Source organism: Phaenicophaeus curvirostris, chromosome 21 (assembly GCF_032191515.1).
Source record: "Phaenicophaeus curvirostris isolate KB17595 chromosome 21, BPBGC_Pcur_1.0, whole genome shotgun sequence".
NCBI classification, from domain to species: Eukaryota; Metazoa; Chordata; class Aves; order Cuculiformes; family Cuculidae; genus Phaenicophaeus; species Phaenicophaeus curvirostris.
Window position 1 is genome coordinate 11,073,691 of NC_091412.1, and position 13,926 is coordinate 11,087,616.

The following is a 13,926-nucleotide window of genomic DNA, read 5'->3' on the forward strand; positions in this document are numbered from 1 at the left end:
GCAGCGTCAGGAAAAGGAGAGCCTCGGCACAATAGCAACGCCGACCAAAGCATGTTCGCAAGACTGGGATGATTAATAAAGATGAGTCTTTATTACAGAGGAAGGGGGAGCTTCCCTAGAGCAGCCAAACCCCTGGCTGTGCCCACGGCTGCTCTCCTCCCTTCTCTCCTGTGGGAGAACCCAGCTGGGCTTTGGAATTGCAGTGGAAACAGGATCATCTTGGCAAGTGCTGTGATTTGTCCCCCTGTCACTGCAGTCTATGGATTGCTCTTGCTTGGAGCAGTGCTGCCAGGACTTCTCAATTTCATTACTTATTAATTACTTAGTTTGTGGGACTTCTTGTAGAGGTGGGAGTAGCTTGCAGCAATTTATAAACAGGTGGCCGCTGCCTTGAGGAAAAGACCCGGATGCGGCCTGCTGCGAGTCGGTGCTGCTGCTGGCCCCTGTCCAAGCCGTTCGTCTCTCTTGGGGCTGCAGCTACACCAGAAACCGATTCCAACAGCAGCCTGGGAGCTACCGCGTCCTTCAGCCGGGGTCGTGGCACCCAGGCCCTGTGCAGGAGCTCCTGGGCCTTCCCAGCCCCACCCAGGAAGGGCAATAACTCGCCCTGCTCTTCTTGGGGTCACTCGCACGGCTGAGTCTTCCAGCTGGGATAAAAACCAGATTTTAAGGGTGCTGGGCCCTGTGAGGATCCCCCAGCCTCATGTTAGAGCCCAGCAGATGAGAACCTGAGAGGAGGCAGATTACAGTGAGAGGGCCACGTTGCCACCTAGCTCTTCTTATCACCTGTCTAAAACTACCCCTTCCTGATCTGAGGAGTTTAAAAGCAGTGAAGCAGAGGCCCGGCATGGTGAGGTTAATATAAAACAAAGATCCTTGGAGGTGGCTTCCGGGACCATCTTTGCCTGGTATCTCATGCAAACACTATAGGAGGAAACGGCTGTGACCTTTGCCTTCTGTGCTGCAAGGATTTGATAAGCGAAGCTTGCGTGTAACTGAACTACACAGGTTCCTAGATAATCTATACCTTAACTGCAGGGGAAACCCAGGCTTCTCCCTGCTACCTTTAGACTCCTGGGAGTGACGGGTGACTGGGAAAGAGCATTAGTGCTATGATGCAGCTGGCGGGGTTTGAGCAGCTGGAGGATCGCACAGAAAATGCAGCAGTTCTTGTGCTGCCTGAAAACACAACACATCCCGCTCCCCGCCGCGTGCACAGGCACCTTATGTAGTTTTAACTATAGTTCATATTGCGCATCTGTTACCAGATGTAAAAATACCACAGGAATAAAGCACTAAGAAAGAAAAAAAAACCTGCTGCTGATGTTTTGGCTGCTAACTTGGCTGAAGTATCTCCTCCTCCTCTCATCTCCACCTCCACAGTGACAACACGAGATTCTTACGGGTCCCTTTGCCCCCTGGGAAGGGAGCAGAGCCGGATCTGCTCACCCCAAGTGCTGCGTTTCCCTGCGGGGCTCGGTGCCCTCTCGGATCCAGCGGGTGGGCTCACGCCTTCAGGAAGCACTGTGGGGCCAGCGGAGGGCAGCCCTCGTATTCCTGCAGGTGCGGGTTGTCCAGGTCGCCTCTGTCGCTGTGCTGGCCGGTGCCCGGCTGCCCCCACGGGGGCCCCGCAGTCCTCACGCACACGCAGTGACTGCCCTTCGACCCAGGCTGGAACAGCTTCCGCGGGACCCCGGCCCAGTCTCTGTTCACTCCCCCGCTGCAGATGAAAAATGAAAATAAATTAGAATTTAAAACGCTTCCAGTGAGCAGGGAATCATTAGGAAAAAGCCAAGACCAGCTGGGAGAGTTCCAGGTACCAGCGCCCTCCCTGCCACGGCCTTTGTTCCCCATGGCTCTCTGACACCTCTTCATGGGCTCTGCTTCAGAAACCCATGCCCACAACTGGCTTTCACCAGTACTGCTGCCGCTCTCACCCTTCTGGGAGCAACCAACTCCTGCTTCCTACGTTTCTATTGCTGGCAAAGCAATGGAAGCCTGATGTAGCACAGCACGTCTGATGGGAAAATGCCTTTTCTGGGGGCAGCTGATTGTTCACGGATCACCGCGATCTGTTCCGTGACTGGCTGTGGGGCTTTTGAGAACTAGAGCAAAAGAAAAGCGTCAAGCGCTTCCACAACGACTTCGTAGTGGCTCTTGATGGGCCAAATGCTCTGCTCCCAAGGGCCCTGCCCGACAGCAGAAAGGCAACACTCACCTCTCTCTGGAGCACCAGAACCGGGTGCCCGTAGCAGAGCTCCATTCTGAGTTGCAGGGTGGAAACTGCTGCTTCCTCTGCTCGCTTTCTGCTTTGAGCTTCAGAGCTTCCTCAATCGCAGCCTCTGCCTGCCTTAAGGCTTCCGTTGGTGCCCCATTTTCATCGTAGAATCTGCCCACCAGCTTCCCTGGGGGAGAAGATCTATTAAGACTCCAATCTTCCCAGGCAAGGAAAACAAAAAAACCCAAAACCAACAATTCTACCTCGAAGACCCTCACCGTGCTGGAGAGGGAACCTGGACCCCCATCGTGGTGCTGCAGGCCCATCCTTGCCCTCCCGCTCTCACCTCCCCGTGTGCGGCCAGCCCGGCCGCAGCACCTACCCACGGCAGCACCTTCCCACGGCAGCACCTACCCACGGCATCGTAGTTGTTGCTGTAGAAGTTCAGCCAGCTCTGCACGGCCAGCAGCTCACCTGGCGACAGCCCCGAGACGTCGTCCACCAGCCCTGTCGGGGTGAAGTCGCCGGTGGCGAAGGCCCTGGTGGCGTCTCTGCCTGTGGGGCAGGGGCAGGCGCTGACCCGCGAGCCCCTGCCAGCCCCACGCTCCCCACCTCATTGATAGGGCCCCCTCCCCACTCTCAGAGCCCCCTCCTTGCTCTCAGAGCCCTCTCAAAGCACCTTCCCTGTTGTCAGGGCTCCCTCAGAGCCCCCTCCCCATTGTCAGGGCCCTCTAAGAGCCCCCTCCCCGTGGATAGAGACCTCTCGGAGCCCCCTCTCCTCTCTTGGAGCCCCCTCCCTGTTCTCAGAGCCCCCTCCCCTCTCTCAGAACCCCCTCCCCTCTCTCAGAGCCCCTTCCCTGCTCTCAGAGCATCCTCCCCACTGTCAGGGCCTTCTCAGAACCCCCTCCCTGCTCTCAGAGCCCCCTTAGAGCCCCCTCCCCTCTCTCATAGCCCCCTCCCCACTGTCAGGGCCCCCTCCCTTCTCTCAGAGCCCCTTCCCCACTGTCAGGGTCCTCTCAGAGCCCCCTCCCCATGGATAGAGACCTCTTGGAGCCCCCTCTCCTCTCTCGGAGCCCCCTCCCTGTTCTCAGAGCCCCTCCCCATTGCCAGGGCCTTCTCAGAGCCCCCTCCCCGCTCTCAGAGCCCCTTCCCCACTGTCAGGGCCCTCTCAGAGCCCCCTCCCCTCTCTGAGCCCCTTCCCCGCTCTCAGAGCCCCTTCTCTGCTCTCAGAACCCTCTCAGAGCCCCCTCCCCTCTCTCAGAGCCCCCTCCCATCTCTCATAGACCCCTCCCCACTGTCAGGGCCCCCTCCCCTCTCTCATAGCCCCCTCCCCACTGTCAGGGCCCTCTCAGAGCCCCCTCCCCTCTCTCAGAGCCCCCTCAGGCCCCCTCCCCGCTACCCGCGAAGCCGCTGTAGGCCCCGCCGGGCCCGTAGTGCTTGCGGCCGCGCTCCACATCGAAGACGCGTCCGAGCAGGGCGAGGTAGAGCCCGGGCTGCCCGGCCGCGCCCCGGTACCGGCCGAGCTGGGCGGCGCTGAGCAGGCGGGCGCGGGGCTCGAACCCGCGGCTCAGCAGCCACGCGGCCGCCAGGCCCAGCAGCGCCGCCGCCGCCGCGCCGCGCCACATCGCGACGCTTTCCTCGCCGCACGGCAGCGTGGCGCCGCCTGACGGCAGTGCGGCCGAGGACGCGACGTGAGCGACGCTTTACGGCGAGCGCCGCAACGCCGCCCGCGCGCCGAGGGCTTTGCGGCAGAGGGGCGTCGCTTGGCGGCGGCGTGGCGCGGGGGGGAAGCGGGAGCGCGTCTGGGTGCCGCTTTACGGCGAGCGTCGCAACACCGCCCCTGCAGGGCAGGGTTTGCGGGTCGGGGTTTTGCGGCGGCGGGCGTCGCTTGGCGGCAGTGTGGCGCGCGGCGGGCGCTGACAGGAGCCGCGGCCCGGGGAGCTGCTGAGTAAGGCGGGCGGAGCGGGAGGGAGCGGCGGCTCGGCCCCCGCCGCGCTCATGGGGACGGCCGCGAGCCGCAGCAGCGAGGAGGAGGAAGAGGAAGGCGCCGAGGAAGGCATGGAGGCGGCGGGCGCCGCGCCCCAGCCCGGCCCCGCCAGCCCGGCGCCGCCGCTGCCCCCGGCCGAGGCGCTGCTGGAGCAGGCCCGGCTGCGGGAGGCGGCGGGGCGGCTGCGGGAGGCGGCGCTGCCCGAGCCGCTGGTGTCGCGGCACCACAGCGCGCTGGTGCGCTGGCTGGAGGAGCGGCTGAGCCGCGGCGAGGAGGCCGTCAGCCTCGAGCAGTTCTGCGAGGTGCTCGAGAGCGTCTCCCGCCTGGCGGCCGGGGCCCGCGGGGAGAGCGAGGAGGTGAGGGGGCGGCGGGGCCGGGGGGAGCGGGATGGGGGCGGGGACCGCGACCCCCGCCTCTCCCCCGGCCTCGGCGGGGACCGGCTGCAGGGACCCCCCGGTCGCCCCTTCCCAGTACCGGCCGCGGGGACCCTCAGTCGCCCCTTCCTGGTGTCAGCCGCGGTGTCTCCGGTCACCCCTTCCCGGCACCGACCGCGGGGACCGCCAGTCGCCTCTTTCTGGCACCCAGGGTGCGGGGACCCCCGGTCGCCCCTTCACAGCACTGACCGCTAGGAGCCCCAGTCTCCCCTTCCCGGTACGCGGGGATCCCGTGCTGCCTCTTCGTGGCACTGGGAGCCCGGTCACTTGATCCCAGTACCCGTCACAGGGACCTGGGTCACCCCTGCCCAGTGCCGACCGTGGGGACCCCCAGTCACCCCTTGCTCGTGCTGGCTGCTGCGATGCCCGTCGCCCCTTGCTGGGACTGACCGCAGGGACCCTGCTCCCCCCACACCGACTGCGGGGCCCTGGGCTGCCCCTTTCCTGGCACCAACCACGGGGACTCCCAGTCACCCCGTCCCTGCGCCAGCTGCGATGACACTGGTCACCTCTTCCTGGGACCGACTGCAGAAACCCCCCAGCTGCTCCTTTGTGGCACCAACCGTGGGGATCCCTAGTCACCTGCTCTCAGGACCAGCCGCAGGGACTCTGGTTGCCCCTTCCCAGTACTGACCATGGGGACCCCAGTCACTCCTTCCTGGTGTGATGCTGGTTGCCCCTTCCCTGACACCGACCGCATTGACCCCGGTCACCCCTTGCTCGCATCGACCACACAGCCCCTGCTCTCTCCTTAGAATCATAGAATAACCAGGTTGGAAGAGACCCACCGGATCATCGAGTCCTTCTCGATATCCAGGGCATGGCCAGAGCCAGGGGCTCTGCAGCGAGGTAACAGAAGCGGCTGTCGCTCCTGCCAGGCAGTCAGCTTATCAATATCGCCTTTTTGACTTATCTCTCTTTTCAGTGATCGTGCCGAGCAGCCATTTGTGAATAAAGTGTTTCTTTACAGCAATATTTATACTGGTGCTGCTGTTAGCGCAGCTGGTGGTCGCGCAGGTAGGAAACGCTGTACTAGTGATTCCTCCAAGATACTTCTTAATGGTGTCAGCAGGTCTGAGTTACTGGACTTAACGTTGTCATTTGCTTTTCAAAATCAGCAGCAAAGTTGTCAAATACCCCACTGGCTCCCCAGCAGTAAAATTGTGAAGTATGGCTGTGGGAAGACTTATAGGGAAGCACTGTAGCAGACTTCCCCCTGCAGAGGCAGGTCTGCAGAGGAGGTTTTAGTGGTAGAAGAGAGGACAGTTTCCTTTCTGCTGTGGGAGGAGACATGGGGAGCGTTTAATCTTGACCTTTGCTCTCTAGCCAGCCTTTAAAATGCAGTGGAACACCCTGTTGGGAATTTCACACCCAGTTATATCTGAATTTCTTACTGCATGTGGTTCCTGAGTCTCACCAGTGCCTTCCTTTCCTCTTTCATTGCTCCCGAGCAGAATAACTTGGTAAACTGTTAAATGACACAGACACACCTTGAAGTTGGTGCTGATGTATTAACAAGCTTGCTGGGAAGAGAGTAATTTCGTTGTACAAAATTATACCAGGCTGGTTTAAGTCACTCGCTAAAACTCTGCTTCCATTCCCCATTCCTCTTACAAGAGCCCGTGAAGGACACTTGTCCGTGTGTGAGAACAGTAAGAGTGGAGTCAGTGCATCAGGGTTCCTTCTGTCAGAGCAAACAGACGAGCTCTGTGGGCTGCAGGAATCTGGTGAGGATTATCTATATTGCACTGCGCATCCTCCTTTACATGTAGAGTAGAATTTGGCTTTTTTTGCTTGTTTGTCTTTTTTTTTTTTTTCCCTGCTGTTGGGAGAAGGGAAAACCTTGTCAAGGTGTTTGTTATGGTGGGAGGTGTGATCACACCTACTCAGTCCTGCAGAGCTGGGATGCGGGGATTTGTTTGGAGACCTTGATGCCATTGTCTCTGTCACTGGCATTAGCCCGTGGGCTGTGGTGTTTTAGATTTCCAGGATGTGTTCTACACTGATGAGCGGTTCGTTTGTGGGTGGCAGGTCAATAGGTTTCACATTTAATGTGGACAGAATCCTGTCTGACAGAGAATAAGTTTTAATCTGCCCATTAAGCTTTTCTGCTCTCAGTGCAGGGCTCATGAGCCACATCCTTTGAGTGCTTTACAGGCAAACTGAACCTCTATCTAAAGAGAAAACCTGTTTTCTAGATAAGCTGAACCTCTGAATCCTTTTTATCCATTAGTGCTTCAGCAGCTGCTGTGTACTCAGCTTGAACCATGAATGGTTCAGTTCTCCTGAGAGCGAGGGATGAAACACAGAGTTTTCGCAAGTCACTTCAGATATTCCGCCGTTGCCCAAGTCCTGGGCTGTCTGTGAGACGAGGGGGGGATTTTTTCATGTGCTGTGTTTCCTAGCAATGCCTTTAGTCATCATTTTCCAGGAAGTGTGTTCCCCTTGTGTTTCTGCATGTTTGGCACTGAACTGGGTGGGAAGTGTGTGGACTCAGTGTGTTTGTTAAGGAGCAGAACGTGGCCGAGCTGTGGTAAAGCTGTTGGTGTATTTGAGCTGTGTCCCCGTGGTGAACACAGCTCAAAAGCTCCCAGTACAGGTTTGAATACTGGTTTTTTTTTTGTCTTATACCTCCCTTGCATGAGGCAGCTTGATTGAGCAGTGAAAATTGTGTATGGGCATAATAAACAGTCAAAAAATAGACTTTTAGTAATTGCACAATTTGGCCTCAAATGTGAGGAGCAAAAGTTGTAATGGCAAGAATGGCATGGTACAAAACTGTCCACGGGCTTGTTTTGACGACTGATTATGTTTGTTAATGTTAATTCCCTCGCTATTTTTGTCCTCAAGCAAAGATCTTTGCTTTTTTGCTCCAGTTTCTCCCCCAATGCCCAGCACCAGCCGTCCCTGCTGGCTGTGGTAGCTCCTGGGTGCTCCACAGAATCATTTCTTCAAGGGTGGTTGTGGTCACCATGGACTCAGCCATATGTTTAACCAGAGTTTATCAACTTCAGATGCTGTTTGACCTTTAGTCAGCTAAAATATGGCACCTGGATCCGGTTGTCTCCTATGGACTCTGCTCTCATTTAAGTGGTGTAATTATATCGTGGTTAATTGGCAGGTTATTTTAATCTAATCGGTTTGGATTACCCCTCTCTAGGACAGTACAGAGGTGTATTAGGTTTGATAACCAGGGAGCAGACCCGGAGGCTGAAGCACAAGGTTCCTCCCAGCAGCGGTGGCTCAGACTGGGACAGACGCCGTGAGGCGATGCCCTCCTGCAGGCCAGGTTTGCAAGGCTGGGTGGCCCAACGTGAAATACTGTGTTCAGGGCTGGGAGACTGAAGCATCTCTTGTAAAGAAATCTCTTCTGCAAGCATACTCCTAATTTATATAAATAAAAAAGGATATTCCTGGAATTTTATATTTCTGTTTGGTGGATGTTCATTTTTTTAGGAGCAACTAAACAAAGTTTGGCTTAAAATTGAATAAGTTTGTGAATATATCATTACTTTATTTGGTTTTAGTAGTGTCTCCCTGGCTTGTGAGTTCTCTGAAGTGTCTAGTTTAAAAGTTTATATTTACGAGCTTGGTTCTGTGTTATAGGTGTAGCTGAATAACAACATCTTGGACCTGTGTCAGGATGAAGGTGACGTGTAGCTGTGTAAATGACTCTCTATACATGAGCAGAAGACTTTTTAGCGTAAAAAATGGAGGTATTCAAGGCCAGGTTGGATGGGGCTTGGGTAACCTGAGCTAGTGGGAGGTGTCTCTGCCCATCGCAGGGGGGTTGGAATTACATGATCTTTAAGGTGCCTTCCAACCCTAACTATTCTATGATTCTAAGAAAAAATGTTAGAGGCTTCTAACTATCTCCATTGATTTCCACGAATACTTTGACGAGCCATCTTAAACCGGTGTTTAGTGCAGGAGGATGGAATATGGAAGCAAATACATGTTAAAAAATATCTGGTGCTAAAAACACTTTCTTGAATAACGAAGACAGTTAAAACCTGAGACAGTTTGAGTGGCTGCAGTGAGAGATGGAAATGGCAGGAGTGAGTCATGGATGGCTTTCAGAACTAATTCACTCTTCCGTTAAAGAGATTTGTGGTGTTCTTTTCTAAGTGCCTTTGTCATAGTCCCAGGTGCTGGCAGCTGGATGCTGTTCACTGCTGTAGGTAATGATGTTGTAATGTTTGCTGCTACAGTTTCTATGAAACATCTTCAAGTTCTGCTTGAAGTAAGTTCCCTGAAACGCATTTTCCTGTTTTGTTCCTCTCCAGGCCTTTGCACAATTCGATGCTGAAGGAGATGGCACTGTAGATGTGGAGAACATGCTGGAGGCTCTCAAGAACTGCAGCGGCGCTAATCTTCAAGGGGAGCTTAGCCATGTAATCAGGCAATTGCAAGCTTGTTCCCTAGTTCCAGGTATTAAGAAGGAGTCACAAAACAAGTGGTTTCCCAGGCCCTGTTTCAGTAAATTGCTTTAATTGTGTTGCTTGTCCTCATCTTACCAAAACCACACTCAAAGCCATTCTCGCTCGTCTAGTATCAAACAAGTGAAGTGGCTGTGAATTAAAAATTGGCCATCCTGCTAACTTACTTTCATAAATAACTGTTATTTTTCTTCTCTGGGGAGCTGCTTATCCTTGTTGGGTTTATCTCACAGGCGGAAAACAGTTCCTTGCAAAAATGTTGTTGGGTGCTTCGTTAATGCAGTCCTGTACTTGGTAACTGGAGGAATAAATCCTCTGCTGGGTCTGTGTCAGAGGATGAGTCATATACTTTATTATATAGGTGTTTAGCATTTGGAATCCTGCTAAAACATAATTCACGTTTTATAGCGTGTCGTTTGGAAAGCATTGGTTTCCAGAATTTGGTTTCTGGGATCAGTATCAGTTACTGGCTTTCCTTCCCAGCTTTTGATGGTAAGTGGCTAAAGGGGATTTGCCTTAGTGGATCAGAGAAGTGCTAGGATTGTTAAGACAGAGGAGAGTTCTTCTGGGGTAGCATTGAAACACACTGTGATTCAGAATACCGCAGCTCAGGGGCTGACATTGCTTACGAAGCTCGTGGAAAGCATTAGGCACCTCTCTGGGAATGATCCATGATGCCAAAGGGTACTTAGCGTAGCTCAGGGTGAGTGGTGTGAGTACATGAGCTTGTTAGACAAGCAGCGCCTGTTTCACCGAGATATTGGGTGTAAGAGTTTGGAACTTTTGGTGCAGCCATAAAAGATAAGAACCGAGGCTTTTGGTAGTCATTTGAACACCTCTGGGCATTCCAAATAACGGGCAAAAGTATTTGTCTGCCTCCTTCAGAGTCCTGCTGAGCCACTTCTTGTGGTGGAATGCGGTTCGGTATTGGCTCCTGTGCTTAACTTGGATTTATACAGGAATAAGATATGGAGGGGGAAGATGGGAACATGATCAAGTCAGATGTTGCAACAGAGATAGAAATAATGTCTCTTTCTAGGTTTTATTGATATATTTTCCGAATCAAAAGAGCGTCTCAGTCTTCATGCTTCAATGATACTGAAGTTTTTGCACCGGAATCGGATTTCTAGTACTGCTGTCCCTTACCCGGTGCTGGAGTACTTCAACAATATCTGTACCATGCGCTCCTCTGTATTGAAGGACTCTTTAGATCGGCTTCTCCTAAAAGAAAGAGGTATGGAATATATTTCTTTTCTTTTTTTCAGATTGATAATAACTATAACTTGAAGATAACATAAAAAACTTTCTTTTCTGTTTAAACTTTAACAGACATGACTTTATATCAGTTGGTCTGCATGTTTCTGTGGGGTTTTCTCTTTTTTTTTGAGACACATAAGTTGCTTTCTTGACTGCCCAGCAACCTGAATAACAGACTTGGATGTTTTTCATCTTTCTCCTGAACCGTTTCAAAATGATGATTACTGATCTGTATTCTCTGTTCTGTCAAAGGCCTCTACTAGTTCCTGGAGACTTAGTTTTAGAAGGTGAATGTTTTCTGAAGTTGACTGCTCAATATTAAAATCATTTATTGCTGTGGGGTAGAGGTAGTGAATGTTCTATTGTATTCCAGATGGGACTGTCCTGGGTGTCTCCCTAGAGGGAAGGCTCCTTTTCTTCACTGCGTGACTTGATATTTTCACATCTCTGCACCTCTACTGAAATAGATTGAGTTACTTGGGGAAACAGTCTGCTTTGCCCCTCCCTTAGAATAGCTGAATGGAGGTTTTCTCCACTGTGTTTTACTTTTTTCTTTCATCTCTTTGTATTTTGGCATGATAATAATAAAGTGCTGATGAAACCCGTAATGAAAGGAGGAGGTAAAGGCTACTGAACTTCTGGCAAAGTAATGTTTTCATGCTACAAGTGGAAGATTGAGATTGTTGTGATTTCATCTGAAATGAACCTTTGCTGTCTTCTCATTCCTGTCAGAAACACTTATTTGGGAGCTGTCTTCTGTGCCAGCAAGTTCTTTGATATGAGATTATTATAAAATTATTATGAAGATATAGCAGTTCTCAAAAGAAGAACATTATGAATGATTTCTTTTCTTTGCAGAGTACCCCGCTGATTTGAATGGAAATCAGGAGTTGGACAAACTGAAGTCTGTCACGAAGTGCTATACGCACATAGAAACCTCATCCAACTCTGCTGATATTGACAAGATGACAAATGGAGAAACGACGTCCTTCTGGCAGTCGGACGGGAGCGCTCGCTCACACTGGATACGGTGAGTTTGGGGTCGTTGGTCGTTTTATAACCAGTGGAGTGTAATGGAAAAAAATCGGTGGAATTAATGAGTGGCAGATGAATAGAGTTGAAAGCAGAAGCCGTTAATCTCTGTGTGAATTTTAAAGGCCTAATCACCAAGAAAAAGTATTCACTTGTGAAACGCATGCTTATGCACCCTGGCAGTGTAACTGAGCTTTCCAAACTCTGTTACAGGCACAGTGGTTGGTACTTGGACAGAAGCGCTTTGCCACTGTCTAGAAAGTTGCTGCCTCACAGAACAGCCGTATTCTGTGTGGTTTCAGTAACAGACCTGAGAACGTACGCTTCTAAATAACCTCATTTTGGTCATTATTTACACGACATTTATATTACTGAGGAGTGAATTCTCAGTTGAAAAGCTGAACAACAGGAAATTCTACAGTCTTGTTACCCAAAGTGACTGTCGATTACTAGTTTTCTCTGTCCGCCGTGACATGGAGTTGGTAATCCCTATGAATTCCTAGTGGATTCCTTTGGGTTTGTAGAAGAGGAAGCAGAGTGAAGCTTAGCTACATGTGAAGTGCTTGACTTCTCTTCTCTTTGCAAGAACTGTTTTACCTTTGCTTTGCAGTTTAAAGATGAAACCAGATGTGGTTTTGAGACATTTGTCCATCGCGGTGGCAGCTAACGACCAGAGTTACATGCCACAGCAAGTCACAGTGGCAGTGGGAAGGAGTGCCAGCAGTCTTCAGGAGGTCCGAGATGTTCACATTCCAAGCAATATCACTGGATACGTAACACTGTTGGAAAACGCTAACATTAGTCAGATGTGTGAGTCAATAAAGATACCGTTGGCATATTGTTTTATTGCTTTTGAAGGCGAAAGGTTGGGTAGATCGTGGAACGATGCGTTAAAATGTCAGTCGTTAGAGCAGAAACTTGGCCTTGGCCTTGTGTCAGAGAAATTGTTTCAGTTGTAGTTGAATTTCTAGCCTGTAAGAGTCTTTTGAGTCTTTCTCATGGCTTCTGTCTAGCTTGGGCCAAGGGCTGAAGAGCTGGAATGGCTAAAGATGCAGCTTAGCCTCTCAGTTTGAAGGCACTAGGCGATTTTAAAATATCTTTGCTTGCAACGTGACAGCATATGTTGAGTAATGGTATTTAGAAAAAAAATCTGCTTCTAGGCAACTGCTTTATTTTTTTGGTAGCAAAAGTTTGAAGCTGGTCAGATGATTTCTGTAAAGCAGGTTGCATGCTAAGGATTTTTAAGTAGGGTTATTTTTATGTCTGGTATGTCTGTGGGAGCTGCGTTGGAATCAATCAGAGGAAAGCTGCTCCTTCCTAAGATGGGTTCTGCAGCCTCAGGAATTCTATCCCTTCGGTTCAAGTAGATGCTTTTCACAAAGCTGAACTTTCTCTGCCACAGAGCAGGGCAGCAGGGATGTCGTTCCTCATGCGTAACTCGGACAATGTTACCGGGCAAAACGGTCAAGAACTTAGATGGAAAAGTGTTACATAACTTAAACTTTGCTTTCAGGCTTTATTTATTACCTTTCCCCTTGTCTTCTCCACTGCCACTCAGAAGACACTTTTCATGTATGTAGGTAAAATATATTGGTGAAATAATCTAGATCTGTTTGAGGGTCTTTTACTACTTTTTTTCCTAGTTTCTAGCCATACAATACGTAATGGATCACATGGATCAATTGGATCAAAGGCTAAATTTTCCAGACTGCAGAGTGCACGGTGTGAACACCTCTGTAGTTGTGTGTATGTGGGTGTACAGTTACCTCTCTGCTGCTGGTTTTCTAAGAGGTTTTACAGTAATGATTGCTTTGAGTCTCTGGATCCTTCTAGATCTGATCCAGCAGAAGAAATGGGGAAAAAAAACCCCTGTTTTGTATTCTGACAGATGTACAGATAAACATCAAGCGTTGCCTTAGCGATGGCTGCGACACAAGGATCCACGGGCTCAGGGCTGTTGGTTATCAGAGAGTTAAGAAGGTGGGCGTCTCTGTGTGCGATGCCTCCGCGATCTGGTACTGGTCTCTGCTGACCTCTCTGGTGACAGCTTCCATGGAGACCAACCCAGCGTTCGTCCACACTATTTTACAGAACACTCAGTAAGTACCAAAATTTCATGGGGTGGGAAGGTCTCCTTAATTAATTTTTTAAATACTTTAGTAAACTAATCCACCTTGCGTAACTGGTTTCCACTCCCTCCATTAAGGTGTTCAAACATCTTATCAGCTGTCACGTTGTTTAAATTGTGGTATTTCTCTCTTATCCATTTGCACATACTAGAACATGTGTTAATTCCCCTGGGTATTGTATCTAATCTAGTGGTTAAGCCATAACTGAATGGGCACTGAAAAATACACTTTTTACCTATCCTTTGACTTGTAATCATTCTGAGAACCTAAAATTAATTAACTTTCTGTGTTAATTTTATTGTTTATAAGGTTTGGGCACCTTCCATTTAATCAAGCTTAATTTAGCTTAGTTTTCAGCAAATTTTTGTTTGTGTGATGCCTTCTCATGCATTACGGGGGGATATGGTCGGCTCTGGGCAGTGGGGCTTGG

The 13,926-nt window shown here is 50.9% G+C and overlaps 2 protein-coding genes across 6 annotated transcripts in view; one reads left to right on the plus strand and one right to left on the minus strand.

Annotated features, from left to right (window-relative positions):
* Nucleotides 1-51: 51 nt before the first annotated feature.
* On the minus strand, nucleotides 52-3,888 carry CYB5D2 (cytochrome b5 domain containing 2). 3 transcript variants are annotated; one of them, XR_011338937.1, is made up of 5 exons: nucleotides 3,618-3,886; nucleotides 2,633-2,773; nucleotides 2,219-2,405; nucleotides 1,450-1,720; nucleotides 57-647 (listed from the first exon to the last, which is right to left on the minus strand). XR_011338937.1 is itself a non-coding variant. In XM_069874142.1 (4 exons), the coding sequence occupies exons 1-4, from the start codon at nucleotides 3,841-3,843 to the stop codon at nucleotides 1,507-1,509; spliced, it is 720 nt and encodes a 239-aa protein (XP_069730243.1). In that variant the 5' UTR covers nucleotides 3,844-3,888; the 3' UTR covers nucleotides 52-1,506. The 3 variants fall into 3 exon arrangements, 2 of the variants coding, with proteins under 2 accessions (XP_069730243.1, XP_069730242.1); XM_069874142.1 differs by having other exon boundaries at nucleotides 52-1,720; nucleotides 2,633-2,725; nucleotides 3,618-3,888; XM_069874141.1 differs by having other exon boundaries at nucleotides 53-1,720.
* Nucleotides 3,889-4,187: 299 nt separating this feature from the next.
* The window catches only part of ZZEF1 (zinc finger ZZ-type and EF-hand domain containing 1), a 50,859-nt gene continuing 41,120 nt past the window's right edge, over nucleotides 4,188-13,926 (plus strand). For all 3 annotated transcript variants that reach the window (XM_069874146.1, XM_069874147.1, XM_069874148.1), the window contains exons 1-6: nucleotides 4,188-4,561; nucleotides 8,926-9,070; nucleotides 10,118-10,312; nucleotides 11,194-11,365; nucleotides 11,978-12,177; nucleotides 13,256-13,466. In XM_069874146.1, coding sequence (XP_069730247.1) covers nucleotides 4,217-4,561; nucleotides 8,926-9,070; nucleotides 10,118-10,312; nucleotides 11,194-11,365; nucleotides 11,978-12,177; nucleotides 13,256-13,466 — 1,268 coding nt within the window. In that variant the 5' untranslated portion in view covers nucleotides 4,188-4,216. The remainder of the gene's footprint in view (nucleotides 4,562-8,925; nucleotides 9,071-10,117; nucleotides 10,313-11,193; nucleotides 11,366-11,977; nucleotides 12,178-13,255; nucleotides 13,467-13,926) is intronic.